Source organism: Ornithodoros turicata, chromosome 10 (assembly GCF_037126465.1).
Source record: "Ornithodoros turicata isolate Travis chromosome 10, ASM3712646v1, whole genome shotgun sequence".
Taxonomy (NCBI): Eukaryota; Metazoa; Arthropoda; class Arachnida; order Ixodida; family Argasidae; genus Ornithodoros; species Ornithodoros turicata.
In genome coordinates this window covers 17,665,418-17,677,949 of record NC_088210.1, presented here as the reverse complement: position 1 = coordinate 17,677,949, position 12,532 = coordinate 17,665,418, and the positions used below count along the sequence as shown (strand labels likewise).

Below are 12,532 nucleotides of genomic sequence, written 5' to 3'. Positions count from 1 at the left end.
AACGCGCAGAAGCGGACGTACTATACTACCGTAACAGACGACAGCAACAGCTCCTATGAAAACCCGTAGAATGATGATGATAATCAACTTTAGAAAGAGGCATCTCCCATGAGACATTCACCGCTCGTACAAAGTACTAAGGTAAGCTGAAGTACAAAGTATTGCAGAAATTGAGGAAGCAATAACCAGGCCGACGAGTAGCGCCACCGCTAGCTTCCAAATGCGGCGCTGGGAAAGGTTGCCTATGACGTGGTCGTTATAATCTAGTTGGTCGTGGTTGAGACACTTTCATAGATGCGGTTCATTACATCGTGAACGCATTATGGATTGCACGCCAGAATGCAGAGGAAAAGAGGATTATTCTTTTATGTGTCGTGTACTTAGCGAGGGTATATACGGACGTTTCGGTACAAGACATTTCTCGGTACAGGACATTCTGGTAGAGACATCTCGGTATATAATTCATGCGCGGGAATGAGCGCATGTATTGCTCCCGTCGAGTTTGTAAACGAGAGTTAAAACCTGCACTGAATAAATTATCTTACCGAGGTGTTTTTCTAACAAACACCAAGGTTATTTGACGGGTCGAAAACACTTACGCTCATTTCTACTTACAACGTGCCAAAATGCTGTGCATATGAAGAAATACTGTATGCGGTGAATGCTGCGAACAGTAACTCTCTGCACCGAAATATATTTTTGGCATGGCCAATATTTCCCTGGGGGAAGGGAACAAATTCACTGCTCAACCAATTATCTAACGCAGTCATATTTATGAACCAATACGGCTAATTTTCCCGAAGTTTTGTCGTAGAAACGCTATGGGCATCATTTAGTAACTCTGCTTAATAGGGCTGTGCGAATATTAGGATTTTTCGAATACTGAATAGCAAATACTTGTGTATTCGATTCTTCTTCTTCTTCTTCTTCTTCTTCTTCTTTGTTTTTCTTTATTCAAAATTGTCGAGGAGTGGAATGCCCTTCCACCAGCTGTTGTATCCGTCTGATCTCTTCCAACCATTGTCAACACGATAAAGACTTTGTATGCATAGGGTCTTACCATTTTCTTTTTTTTTTTTTTCTGTTTGTTCTTGTTTGCTATCATGTGTGTGATTTACGGTGGTTAGAGGATGTTTTCTTCTTAGTCAGGATATGGTGTTTGTTAACTTTATGATCAGTTTGAGTGTATGTTATACCATGTAACTGCTTGGACTCGAGATGGACCTGCAGTATGTCGAACTCAAGCAATTGCGTGCTCTTCGAAACCAAATATTTATAGCCAAATATATTTAACTTTAACCAAATATAAATAGAAATTTCTGGCGCGATCACTCGGTAGAACCAATAAATCGAACCTTTTATTATCGTTTTGCCCGTTGAAGTGGGGTAGGGTCCTGCACTGTTAAAACAGAACTTCACCACATAGCACGCTCCTAGCCAACCATCATTCTGTGTCCTGATTTGTTCAAAACAAGGGGGAGGCGCCTATCTGGGACAGGCATAATGTGTCCCAGATAGGCGCCTCCTCCGATTTTCAGCAGATAATGACACAGAATGATATCATTCGGAATGACGGTTGGCTAGGAGCGTGCTATGTGGTGAAGTTCTGTTTTAACAGTGTGTGGCTATACCACGGGGAAACATTTCATGTATTCATCACTTCTCCTTCATTTATTGTTGTTGTTGTTGCTCGTTTTGCACTCTTAAAAATGAACTTCACCGCATAGCACGCTGCTAGCCAACCATAACCTCGGATATCGTTATCTGCCCTGATTTGTTGCAAACGGGAGGCGTACGCCTTTTTTGTGACAGTTATGAGCATAAGTGTCACAAAAAAGGCGTACGCCTCCCGTTTTCAACAAATCAGGGTAGATAACAATATCATTCCAGGTTATGGCTGGTTACGAGCGTGCTATGCGGTGAAGTTCATTTTTAAGAGTGTCTACACGCACACTCTTTTTGCCCACTCTGCAATCTACAGCTTTTTTCTCTGAGCTTCCCATACACCAAGACTGTTCTGAATGAAACGATTCAGATTCAGAAACTACATCCTCTCGCGCGTACGACCTCGCTCCGCGAGAAAGTGTACCCCGACGTATACTTTCCGTTCTTCCATCACTTCCTTCTGTTCGCTTTCTCACTCCAACGTGTTCCTCTCGCGCAGACGACCGACCACCACCTCCACACTCATCATCCTGCTCGGCGGGCTCCTTCAACGCGGTCGCACTCCGCGGTCGCAACTGGCAACACAAGCAACGGAAGAATGCAAGGAGGAACTTTGCGGGGTAAACAGCGAGGAAGTCCATCAAAATGGAACCGCATCTGGGAGCAATTGCCGGAGCGAGGTGCGCGGAGCAAGATAAACGGACCGTTCCTCGAGCCCATGGTCTTCTTGAGAGAGACCAGGACAGGGCCATAAATTAAATGCTTCGCTGGTAACGTTTCCCTCCCATTGCGAGCCTTCCCTGCAAGCCCTGGGATACACAGTTTATACTCGCACCGAGACCTCCGGCCTCTGTTGCTATAGATGCTGAGGCTCAGTGTTTATCGATTGTGAAGTCTTTTTTTGGGGGGAGAAGCATGTTGCGGGTATTCGTACGTAATTATACGGCGAAGTGGGAGGCGCTGTTCGGCAGGTGCCCAAGGTTCGCGGGGGTGGAAGAACAAGGATGTGATGTGATGGGATAAAAAAGAAAAAGGGGACGGAAGAACAAGGAGATAGTGCGTATCGCATAGTACTTATTGCGACCTCAGATAGGCAGTGTGATAATACTCTGCGTGAGCTGCGAAGTGTTGAAGAGTTTGAAGCATTTTGTGCGTTTAACTATCTACCTACCCTACCCTACCCTACCCTACCCTACCCTACCCAACCCAACCCAACCCAACCCAACCCAACCCAACCCAACCTAACCTAACCTAAAGTAGCACGTCAAACATCTCAACTTTTTCTTTTCTTATCATCTCAACTCTCCGATTTTTTCTTTTTTTCAATCTACCAATCAAAGCATACAGTAGCCGTATAAAGTCAGCCTTATATGCACCATTATTCGGTGCATCCTTCGGTGGTGTTTCGTGCAATTTCAGCCTCACATTTCGCTTTTCGTTTCTCTCTCTCTCTCTCTCTCTCTCTCTTGTACTGTAGAACTTTCATTCTTAAAAGCGCACACTGTAAGCGTTCGATAACTTAGTTTATTTTACGAACGGACTGAGCTGCACTGCGTGCCTGCACCCAGAATTGGGACCCGGAGGAATTAACTGACAGCCACCAGATTGTTTTTGTTTTTGTTGCTGTTGTTGCTGTTGCCCCGTGCTGTCCACATAAATGCACTTGCAGGGTTATACTGCAATGCTGTCACAATGCCAGCCGCAGGGGTAACGTGCTGTACGGGGAATAGTTCATTATATATAGTGTAATTCAAATGAAGCAGAATAGACCATCCCACACGCCACGCAAAATTTTCCTCTCCTGATTGTCATACACGAAAAATACCGACAAAGTGTGTTAACGTCCGGCGATAGAAACGTGACAGCGTGAATGCCATAGGTCACGCAGGGGTGGGTTTAAGGGGGGGGGGCGACCGCCCCCCCCCCCCCCCATACGGCTGTGTTCCCCATGTAAAAACCCTATCTCCTGGATGATGCTGTGCCGCAAAGCACGAAATTTCCTAAAGACCGCCCCCCCCCCCCCCCCCATGACAGACCCTTAAATCCGCTCCTGAGGTCACATACCTATACGTATCCTGAATAAAATACCTGATACACTGTATATACTGTCTGGACGTGTAGTGTGTTATCTCCAGATTTGTACGTGTCTCGAGTACTCAAGGTACTGTATTTTAAATACTTTTGTTAGTATATTTTAGCACCTTACTGAGTACTTTTTAGACAGGTTTTTGTGCTACAAATACTTTTTTGTATTTTCTACCCAATGCTCTAATTACTTTTCGTTTGTCTGTTTGTCTTTTACTATGTTCCGTTTCACAACAAGGCACCCTCGCTTCATTGCCTTTCTTTTTTTTTTTTTTTTTTTTTTTTTTGTTCGATGCATTGAGATTGTCGATGTAGCAACTTAGTTGACCAAGTAGATTTATTTTGAAAGAAACAGAGGAAGGCTGGCTGACGAACACCGTGAAATGCGACTCCTATATATGGTGATGGTGATGTGATAAGGAAAACTCCTAGAGCGAGCTGATGTCTATGCTTAAGTAAATAAATAAATGAAAATTTTAAAAAGAGCAATCAGTTTCGGACCGATACTCATGCATCTTAAACGTAGCATAAGTAGTTTTCTTTTTAGTATTCGCTTCTGTACTCTAATTACTTTCGTTTCCGAGTATCTGTACTGTACCTCAAGTACATTCTCCCTTTAGTACATAGCATCCTATGCTATAAACACATTTTCGTAATATCTCGTACATGTCCGGTTACGTCGAACACAGACCTCAAGAGTTGCGAAAATCATCAGCCCTATATAGGTGTCCCACTTGCTTCCTTTTGCAACCTTTGTCAGTTGACACATGGGCAGCAATTACCAACGACGCCTTGTAGATCAGTAACTCTATGAGCATGTCGGCGTGGAAAGACGAACAAATTGCCCTGGAAGACCGTCAGGCCATGTCCTCTTCGCCTTGATGAGCGAGACGGATTTTCTCGCTCCATGCGTCCCGATGACAAGTCTGAGCCGCGTTACATTTTAAGCCGCGTCGAGGTCCTTTTACAGCTTATTTTTAGTACCTTTTTTTCCTAGTGCCAGGAGTGTTCGCGGCTTGTGACGGATTTCGACAGTTTGTCACCAACGTGCATATGCGCTGGAGCCAGCAAAGAGGTGCGGCTGAAAGTCGGAATTCCATTGTTGAAATATTCGGAAGGAAACTAACAGGCAAAAATGGGAGAAGTCTAGCACTCGCAAGTGAATAAAATAAGTATTTAAAGAGATTGAAACATTTATTTTACTGAAAAACAAGCTTTCGGACGGAGTCCGTCCTTCATCAGGTGCGATACATTGAACACTTGGTAGAGATATTTATACTAGACTCTTAAAAATGAACTTCACCACATAGCACGCTCCTAGCCAACCATCATCTCGAATGATATCGTTAGCTGTCCTGATTTTTTGAAAACGGGAGGCGTACGCCTTTTTTGTGACAATTATGAACAGCATAAGTGTCACAAAAAGGCGTACGCCTCCCGTTTTCAACAAATCGGGGTAGATAACGATATCATCTGAGATGATGGTTGGCTAGGAGCGTGTTATGCGGTGAAGTTCATTTTTAAGAGTGTAATGTACATGAGAGAAAGGGGACAGCGAATGTGGTGAGGAGGAAATACAAATTCTTATTAGAGAGGGTTAATAATCTAATAAGAATTTGTATTTCCTCCTCACCACATTCGCTGTCCCCTTTCTCTGATGTACATTAGTATAAATATCTCTCCCAAGTGTTCAATGTATCGCACCTGATGAAGGACGGACTCCGTCCGAAAGCTTGTTTTTCAGTAAAATAAATGTTTCAATCTCTTTAAATACTTATTTGAAATATTCGAGAGGAACTTGTGCGGATGTACATCATTACTTATAGGTATACCCCGTACTCTGTGCGTGTGCTGTTTCACCTGACGTGTCACAAAAGATGACGTGTTAGAATATTTTACGTGTCTGAATAATTATGGGGTCGACAGCATTTGTGTTGGCCGAACTTTTGCCGTCGTTTACGACCTTTGGTCAGTTTTCAGTCGCGATAAATTTGATTTTTCGAATTGGACTCCGAAATTTGTAAGTCAGCGTATAATCTGGTCGGTCAGGCAGGATCATATAGCTGTCTCGCGACATAAAGTCACGAATTATCGTTAGTAAAGTGTTGTTATATGATAAGTAGCTTCTAACGGCTCTGCCTCTACAAACGTTTCGCTTACGACTATAGCACGCTTTATGAAAGTTTTAAAAAACTTTAAGCTTGTAATAGCACTGATAATGTTCCATGATTTCTTTCTCATCGAATCTCTCAGCGATGTTTGCTACGCATAGCCAGTTAATCTTGCAGATAGCCGGCAGGTCGATTACACTGTGTGGAGGTAACTGTGCCATAGCTGACCCATCATGCCATCGTGTATAGTGGAAAAATTCTTGTAAAAGCCATTAGTAGTTAAGATAGCAAATAAATATGATGCCGATATGGATGGTGTCAAACAGGACAAGACAGGAGCGACAAGAACATGGAAGTGGTACTGTAATGTGAGTGTTGTCAAGGAACGACGTATATGGCTTCTTTCTGGGCGATGTACCACACGTTCCAACCGTTTCTTTTTTTTTTTTTTTCGATATTTGTCCTGTACCGGCAAAGCAACAGTGACTGACAGCACAGGCCGTCGATAACGTGGCTTCTGACGTAGCGTGTCTGTACCGCAACCAATTAACGGATAAGATTTCTGAGTCATGCACGAGTTGCATTCGCATAACGAGTCGGTGCCTTCGAAGGTTGTCCAAAACGGGAAGTTGTTCCAGACTGTTCCCAAGCAGCACAATGTACTGAAAGTCGAGTGCAATAGGGGTGGACGGGTAGGTGGAAGGCCTTGAACCGACTCATGAAACTAAAGAACATTGATAAGACACATACCGGCCACCCCTATTGCACACTGTTAAAACAGAACTTCACCACATAGCACGCTCCTAGCCAAGCATCATACCGAATGATATCATTCTCTGTCATGATTTGTTCAAAACAGGGGGGAGGCGCCTATCTGGGACAAGATAATCTGTCCCAGATAGGCGCCTCCTCCCATTTTCAACAAATCAATGTACAGAATGATATCATTCGGAATTATGGTTGGCTAGGAGCGTGCTATGTGGTGAAGTTCCGTTTTAACAGTGCACTCGACTTTCAGTACATGGTGCTGCTTGGGATTGTGTAGATTATGGAGCAGTTGTTGTTGTTGATTGTCGTTGTTGTTGGGTATAAATGAGTCGCAGGAAGGCTGGGCAAACTGGAGAGAGACACAAGGTCCTCTTCAGTGTTGCTTGGTCCCGGTAGGTACGGTAGCTTCATGCTCACGTTATCAACGATCTACTGACACTCCGTATTAACATGCACCGGTACCGGATAATCAATAGAGAGTGTCAGTAGACCGTTGCCAAAGTCATCGTGAATCTACCGTACCTATATACCGGAACCAATGGCAGCTCGTGCGTGACTCACAACCTTATCCGTTCATTGGGTACGGTATAGATTCGGTATACTTAGGAAGCAACATTTTCAATGGTCTGTTAACATTGCTAATAGTATGCACCGCGGAACTGGACAATGCGTACCGGTACCGGCATACATGTTCAACCCGAGCAAGGAATGTCATCGGTTCTATACCCGGCTTTCTCGGGATTCGCATACATATTATTCTTTTTCAATCAATCAATCAGTTGCTGAAAAACCGGGTGAATCGAAGGAGAAGCTATGGCGCGAGGCTCGCTCGTCATCTGTGTGACATCATCTATACACGCGATATAGACTTCGAATCCATTGAGTCATCATCACCGAAATAAACGGTCTCTTCCGACTGGACTCGAAGTTCTTCCTCATTAGTTTGTACATCAATCGTGTCCTTTTTTCTTCCTTCTATTTACTTTTTTATGCACCTCTAGACTTTAACTTCGGGCGAGCCTAGTCCACAGAAACAGGCTGCCATACTGACACACAGCCTGTGAAAAGAAAAGATATAGAAAGGGATGTGTGAACAGTACCTTAGACTTTAGTGGGGCAGTATGCAATCAGCTAAAGAACAAGGGGAAAAAAAGCGAACAAATAGCACGCGAATAAGAAAAAAAAACGTTGGCGCGAAAGAGCTCTTAGTTGACCGCAACCTCTTTTTTTTTTTTTTTTTTTTTACCTTTTATTTCAGGTAGTTCAAGGGGACGCCTTACGCCTTGAAGCTGCCGAATTCATATTCAATCTATCGTGGGGGCTCACACTCACGACCATCTCTATAATACATATTATAGAGATGGTCGTGCTCATACCACACGTAAGTACGAACGGTACACCCCCTTTTACAGTAGCGTAGCCTGAAAAATATTCTGAGGGGGGGTTCCATGAGAACTGTACATGGGGAGGAGGATTTCACCCCAGATTTTCCTTTCCCAAATGTACAACCGGACCTATGAGTTCAAGGAGCGGGTTTGAAGCCCATCCCCCCTTTCTTTTCGTGGCTACGCCACTGTCTTTTTACACATGTGTTTCCTGTGAATTTTGGAACCGACGAAGTTGGGTTGGTTAGTTCCTAGTTTCCTTTGAATTTCCGAGCGATCTGCCTTCTGATATGGCGACATGTTGCTCGGGGAGTATCCTGAGTCCTGGGCCGACTTCTTATAGGATACCGTGCCACGTTCGCATTCGACCGTCTAAGAACATCCCGCAGGAAAAACGGGCTGACAGCACCGCCGGCGCGGTGATACGAAGACTTTGTCGTCCCCAAAATAAAGGCAAATGTCTGACTTCGCATTATATAACGGATTCACTTTCATGCAAACTGCATGTAGCTCATGCAGACTTCATGCAGACTGCATGTGCAGACCATACGACTAGATCACCTTTGATGAGAGGATAAAAGAAGTGGGGTTGTTAATCCGGACAAGTTCAGGGCTGGCTACTTCGGAGTAGCCAGCCCTGAACTTGTCGGGATTAACAATAGCAATATATACAATCACAAAAAAAAAACACTTAAAAGAAAAAGGTTAGAAGAATCTAGCGATATCCTAGATGGAGATGAAACGCTCAAGGTCTTCTTCAAATACAGACCACGCAGATGTATCTCACTATTCTTGCCCATAAGATGGACATCATCATCCTCAGCAGCAGCAGCGTTACCTTCAATTAGGCGTCAATTTGAATAGAGGAGCAGCAAGCAAAGCTCACCTTCCAGCCTTGGTGACGATCATCTCGGTGCCGAGTTCGTTGAATTCATCCCAAAGGTTCTTCATCTCGAGAGTAGCACCGACACTCACTAACTTGGGATGCATGGGCTTCTTCTCTCCGGACTCTGTGGGAAGCGGAGACTCCCTCTCCAGCGCATTATCCAGTTCCGATTTGGAGATACATTCTTCTTTGCAGTCGGAAAATTCGGTTGTCGTTCGAAATGCGTCGGCCAGACTAGGGCGGTCTTTTGTGCTCGTCAGCAAGCATGCTGAAAAAATGAAAAGAAAGGAAATGAGGGAACTGTTTTCTTTCTGTGATATTGTAGTATACTCTGGCTTTTATTCGGAATATTACGTTCTAATTGTTCCCACGAGTTAAGTTGAATTGATGTACAGGGAGAGAGATATTAGGCTGCGAACAGTGGAACTGAACGCTATCGCTGTTGGCTTGGAGTTGAGTACGCTCCGAAAACAGACCTACACCACGCATAGCACTTTCGAGGTGAACCACAGGACACGTGACACAGTGTGCACATTGAAGAAGCAGCGGAATGTACGCCCCCTTTTATCACCATTACTGCAACCGTGCGTGCACACGAGCGACATCCCCAAGGAATATTCTAGTGGAAGAGAGAGAAAAAGAAGAAAAAAAAACTGCTCACGGGGCAGAAGTTCCATCGTGTCTTACGTTGAGCATTCCCACGGTACCGGAATGTCGGGACCTGTGCACCGCGCACATATAGCAGACGACACTATCGGCACTGTCGCCTGCAATGTCTTGTGTCGTGAGCCGCGTTAGTTACCCCGTGGTATTCCCGCTTCCTTCATCAAGGCCTTGCGCGAACACAGCCCTGGATGCGCATTCTCTGTCACCGCAGGTTGTTCTTTCGGTTCCGGGCGACTACCCATCTATACGCGTCCACTTTCAATCGTCATATCGGCTACATGTCCTGACGTTGCCCGTGAGACTGAGGATATATATCACATGTAGCGGACAGGAGGGGCATGTATAGAGTTGAAGCATACGCGGAGAGGATGGTCGCAAAGCTACGAGGGCCTGCTACTTCGCATTCATTTACTGTGGCTGCAGGCAGTAAACACAGCAACACATACAGTATATGTCACTGCTACACTGGGGTAGTCACAATCAAAGAGTCAGTCGCAGAGTTGGACGTCAATGTCGAGACGCAGTCAAAGTCGAGAGACTCAGCCCGTGTCCGTCAGGAATCGTATCAGAGCGTCCGTCGTAAAGCGATGGGATGCTGGATCGCGGAAAGGAATCGACGTCAAGTAAAAAACCTGGTTCAGGAAAACAAGTGATGACTACGGCACCACGCCATCACGGCCGCTGACGAAGCGTCTACATGGTTCATAATTAGAAAGTTTAGTAATTTAAAGAAAAAAAGCAAAGCAAACGACAGCGACTATGTGCGCTTCGACATGCTACCAGAAACTGAGGCCGTGAGAAGAGGAAAGCGCCGCATACTACAAATTTTCGTGCCGAGGCCAAGCTATCCTACAGGAAAGCCGCAGAGTCTCAGATAGGAAAGGCACCGATATATCGAACAAGTACTGTGTTCTTCTACTGGGCGAGCGGAAGAACAGTAGAAGGACAGTCCCTGTTCGAAATGCTCGTATCGGTAGCTCTCGATATATGATGAATGCTCCTGGCTCCATCAAACTATTTTCTATTTTCACCGGGACTTTTCGATATCGGCAAAGAATTTCGACATGTATGTGTATGGCACATGATTATCCTTCATACTAAAGACACGTTGGATGTGGAGTTTACTTGTATGCACTCGTTTGATGAACAGTCACATTGGTTGAAAGGCGCTGTGGGCATAACCGATCGTTTGATACAATACCTCAATGGACATAGCGGACGTAGCATCTCGTTTCAAGCAATGGCACGTGGAATCTATGCGCCCACCATGCGTGACACAATGAACTGTTTTAGCAAGGGTACCCTTCCAGCGATGCACCTGCCCTTCTTGAGCTTCTGAGCTCATTTGCTGGTTCATTATAGTGAACATGTGGATCTGTTTTAAAGCCGTCGCAAGTATATATTTCGCCCTTGACACGCAGGGCGCTGTGACAATTAGGAAAGATGTCTTAGTTTCCCCGTATTTTTTCTGCTACTGTATATCATGATCATGTCAGAATTTGTAATGTCTGCTTTAGAACAATTGCGTGCCGATTTACTTCCTTCACGGATACGTTTCCCATAACGAAGACAAGCGTTATAGTATATGTGGAAAGTTACTCGAGGAAGGTGGCCATCTCCATTTTTTTCTTTTAAAATCAATCAATCAATCAAGGTGGCCTGACATATACGACGCCACCTGGTTGATGACTGATGTCTCAGCTTTCTCAATTATAGCTTCCATAGGCACGTGTGATGCGGGCCATTGAGTTCCTAAACGTGGACCTGAGCTGACAAGAACTCCGATCTATGCGCGGTTGTGCTCTCGAGATATGCACTCGATAAAGCTTCTATATTTCAGAAGGCACAGTTCTGCATTAACCGTTCTTTACTGCATTCCACCAGGACAGGTCAGCTCATGAGCAGAGACGATCACCAGGCATAATAATGCTATGAGACATGTATAACATGTACGTAAAGTGTCACGAAAAAACGCACAGCTCCTATTTTCAACAAATCATGTGTGTGTGTGTGAGAGAGAGAAAGCGATATTATTTGGAATGATGATTTGGCGAGAAGCGTGCAACGTGATGAAGTACTGCAGCGTACTGCGAATTCCCGTTGCTAAACACACATGCACCAGTTACTGTACACTTTCCAAAGCAGTAATTTTCGCACCTGATATGTGTATATACTTGAAGGCAGCAAGATGCACTAAAGTTCGGAACTTACGACTAAAGCCCTGTACTTCCGAGTGCTTCGCTTTGCTATAGTACAATAAGTCTCAAGCTGCACCTCAACGCCATTGAACACCTTAGCACTTGTAATTCGCACGCTCCATAAAGGAAAATGAGAAAGTACCTCACCTTCCATATCCTTAACTGGCGTGCTTCCATACGTCCAATCGCCGATGGCGTTGTCCTCTGGATAAGACGGCAGGTAAGACGCGGCCGCTTCGCCAGGGTCGGCCGCCATGAGCGCCGCAATGCTGAAGGTGTGTGATGACCGTCCGGTGTCGACAAGTTCCATTGTCTGGCATCACCGAGGTGTCGACAGGAGACGCGAGGAGGCACCCGTGAGGTCCGCCTCGACCGGCCCTTCGTCCTAGTCTGCCCTGCCCTGTTCGCATGGCTTCCAGGCATCAAGGGCCGCCTCCAGAGGGACGGCTTCTTGCACACCCCACCTCCTCAGAGGTCCCCGGGGGTAGTGTCGCTGGCGGGACGCCAGAGTCGACGAAAACGGCGACGGGGATCAGCAGGTTGATGAGCATGTGGGATTTTGACGGATGGTTCCAAGCTTGATGGTCGTGTTCGTTCGTTTCGCTTTGTACTATACTGTTGTTTCTCAGAGCGCCGAGAAACTTTGATTTTGCTGGTGGTGCTGCTGACGATGTGTCGGCCGGATGAGCGATCTTAGGATGTTGCTCGACTAACTTGTTTGACAAGCTTTTATGAAAGATGAAGCTGTATAAAGAGCTAGGAAGTCCC

At 45.3% G+C, this 12,532-nt stretch overlaps 1 protein-coding gene across 1 annotated transcript in view; it reads right to left on the bottom strand.

Moving 5' to 3' along the window:
• Positions 1-12,209, bottom strand: part of LOC135370749 (T-box transcription factor TBX1-like) — a 33,911-nt gene extending 21,702 nt beyond the window's left edge. The window contains exons 1-2 of the mRNA XM_064604571.1: positions 11,912-12,209; positions 8,901-9,168 (exon numbers count right to left, since the gene is read on the bottom strand). Of these exons, the coding sequence (XP_064460641.1) occupies positions 8,901-9,168; positions 11,912-12,074 (431 nt within the window). The 5' untranslated portion in view covers positions 12,075-12,209. The remainder of the gene's footprint in view (positions 1-8,900; positions 9,169-11,911) is intronic.
• Positions 12,210-12,532: the final 323 nt, after the last annotated feature.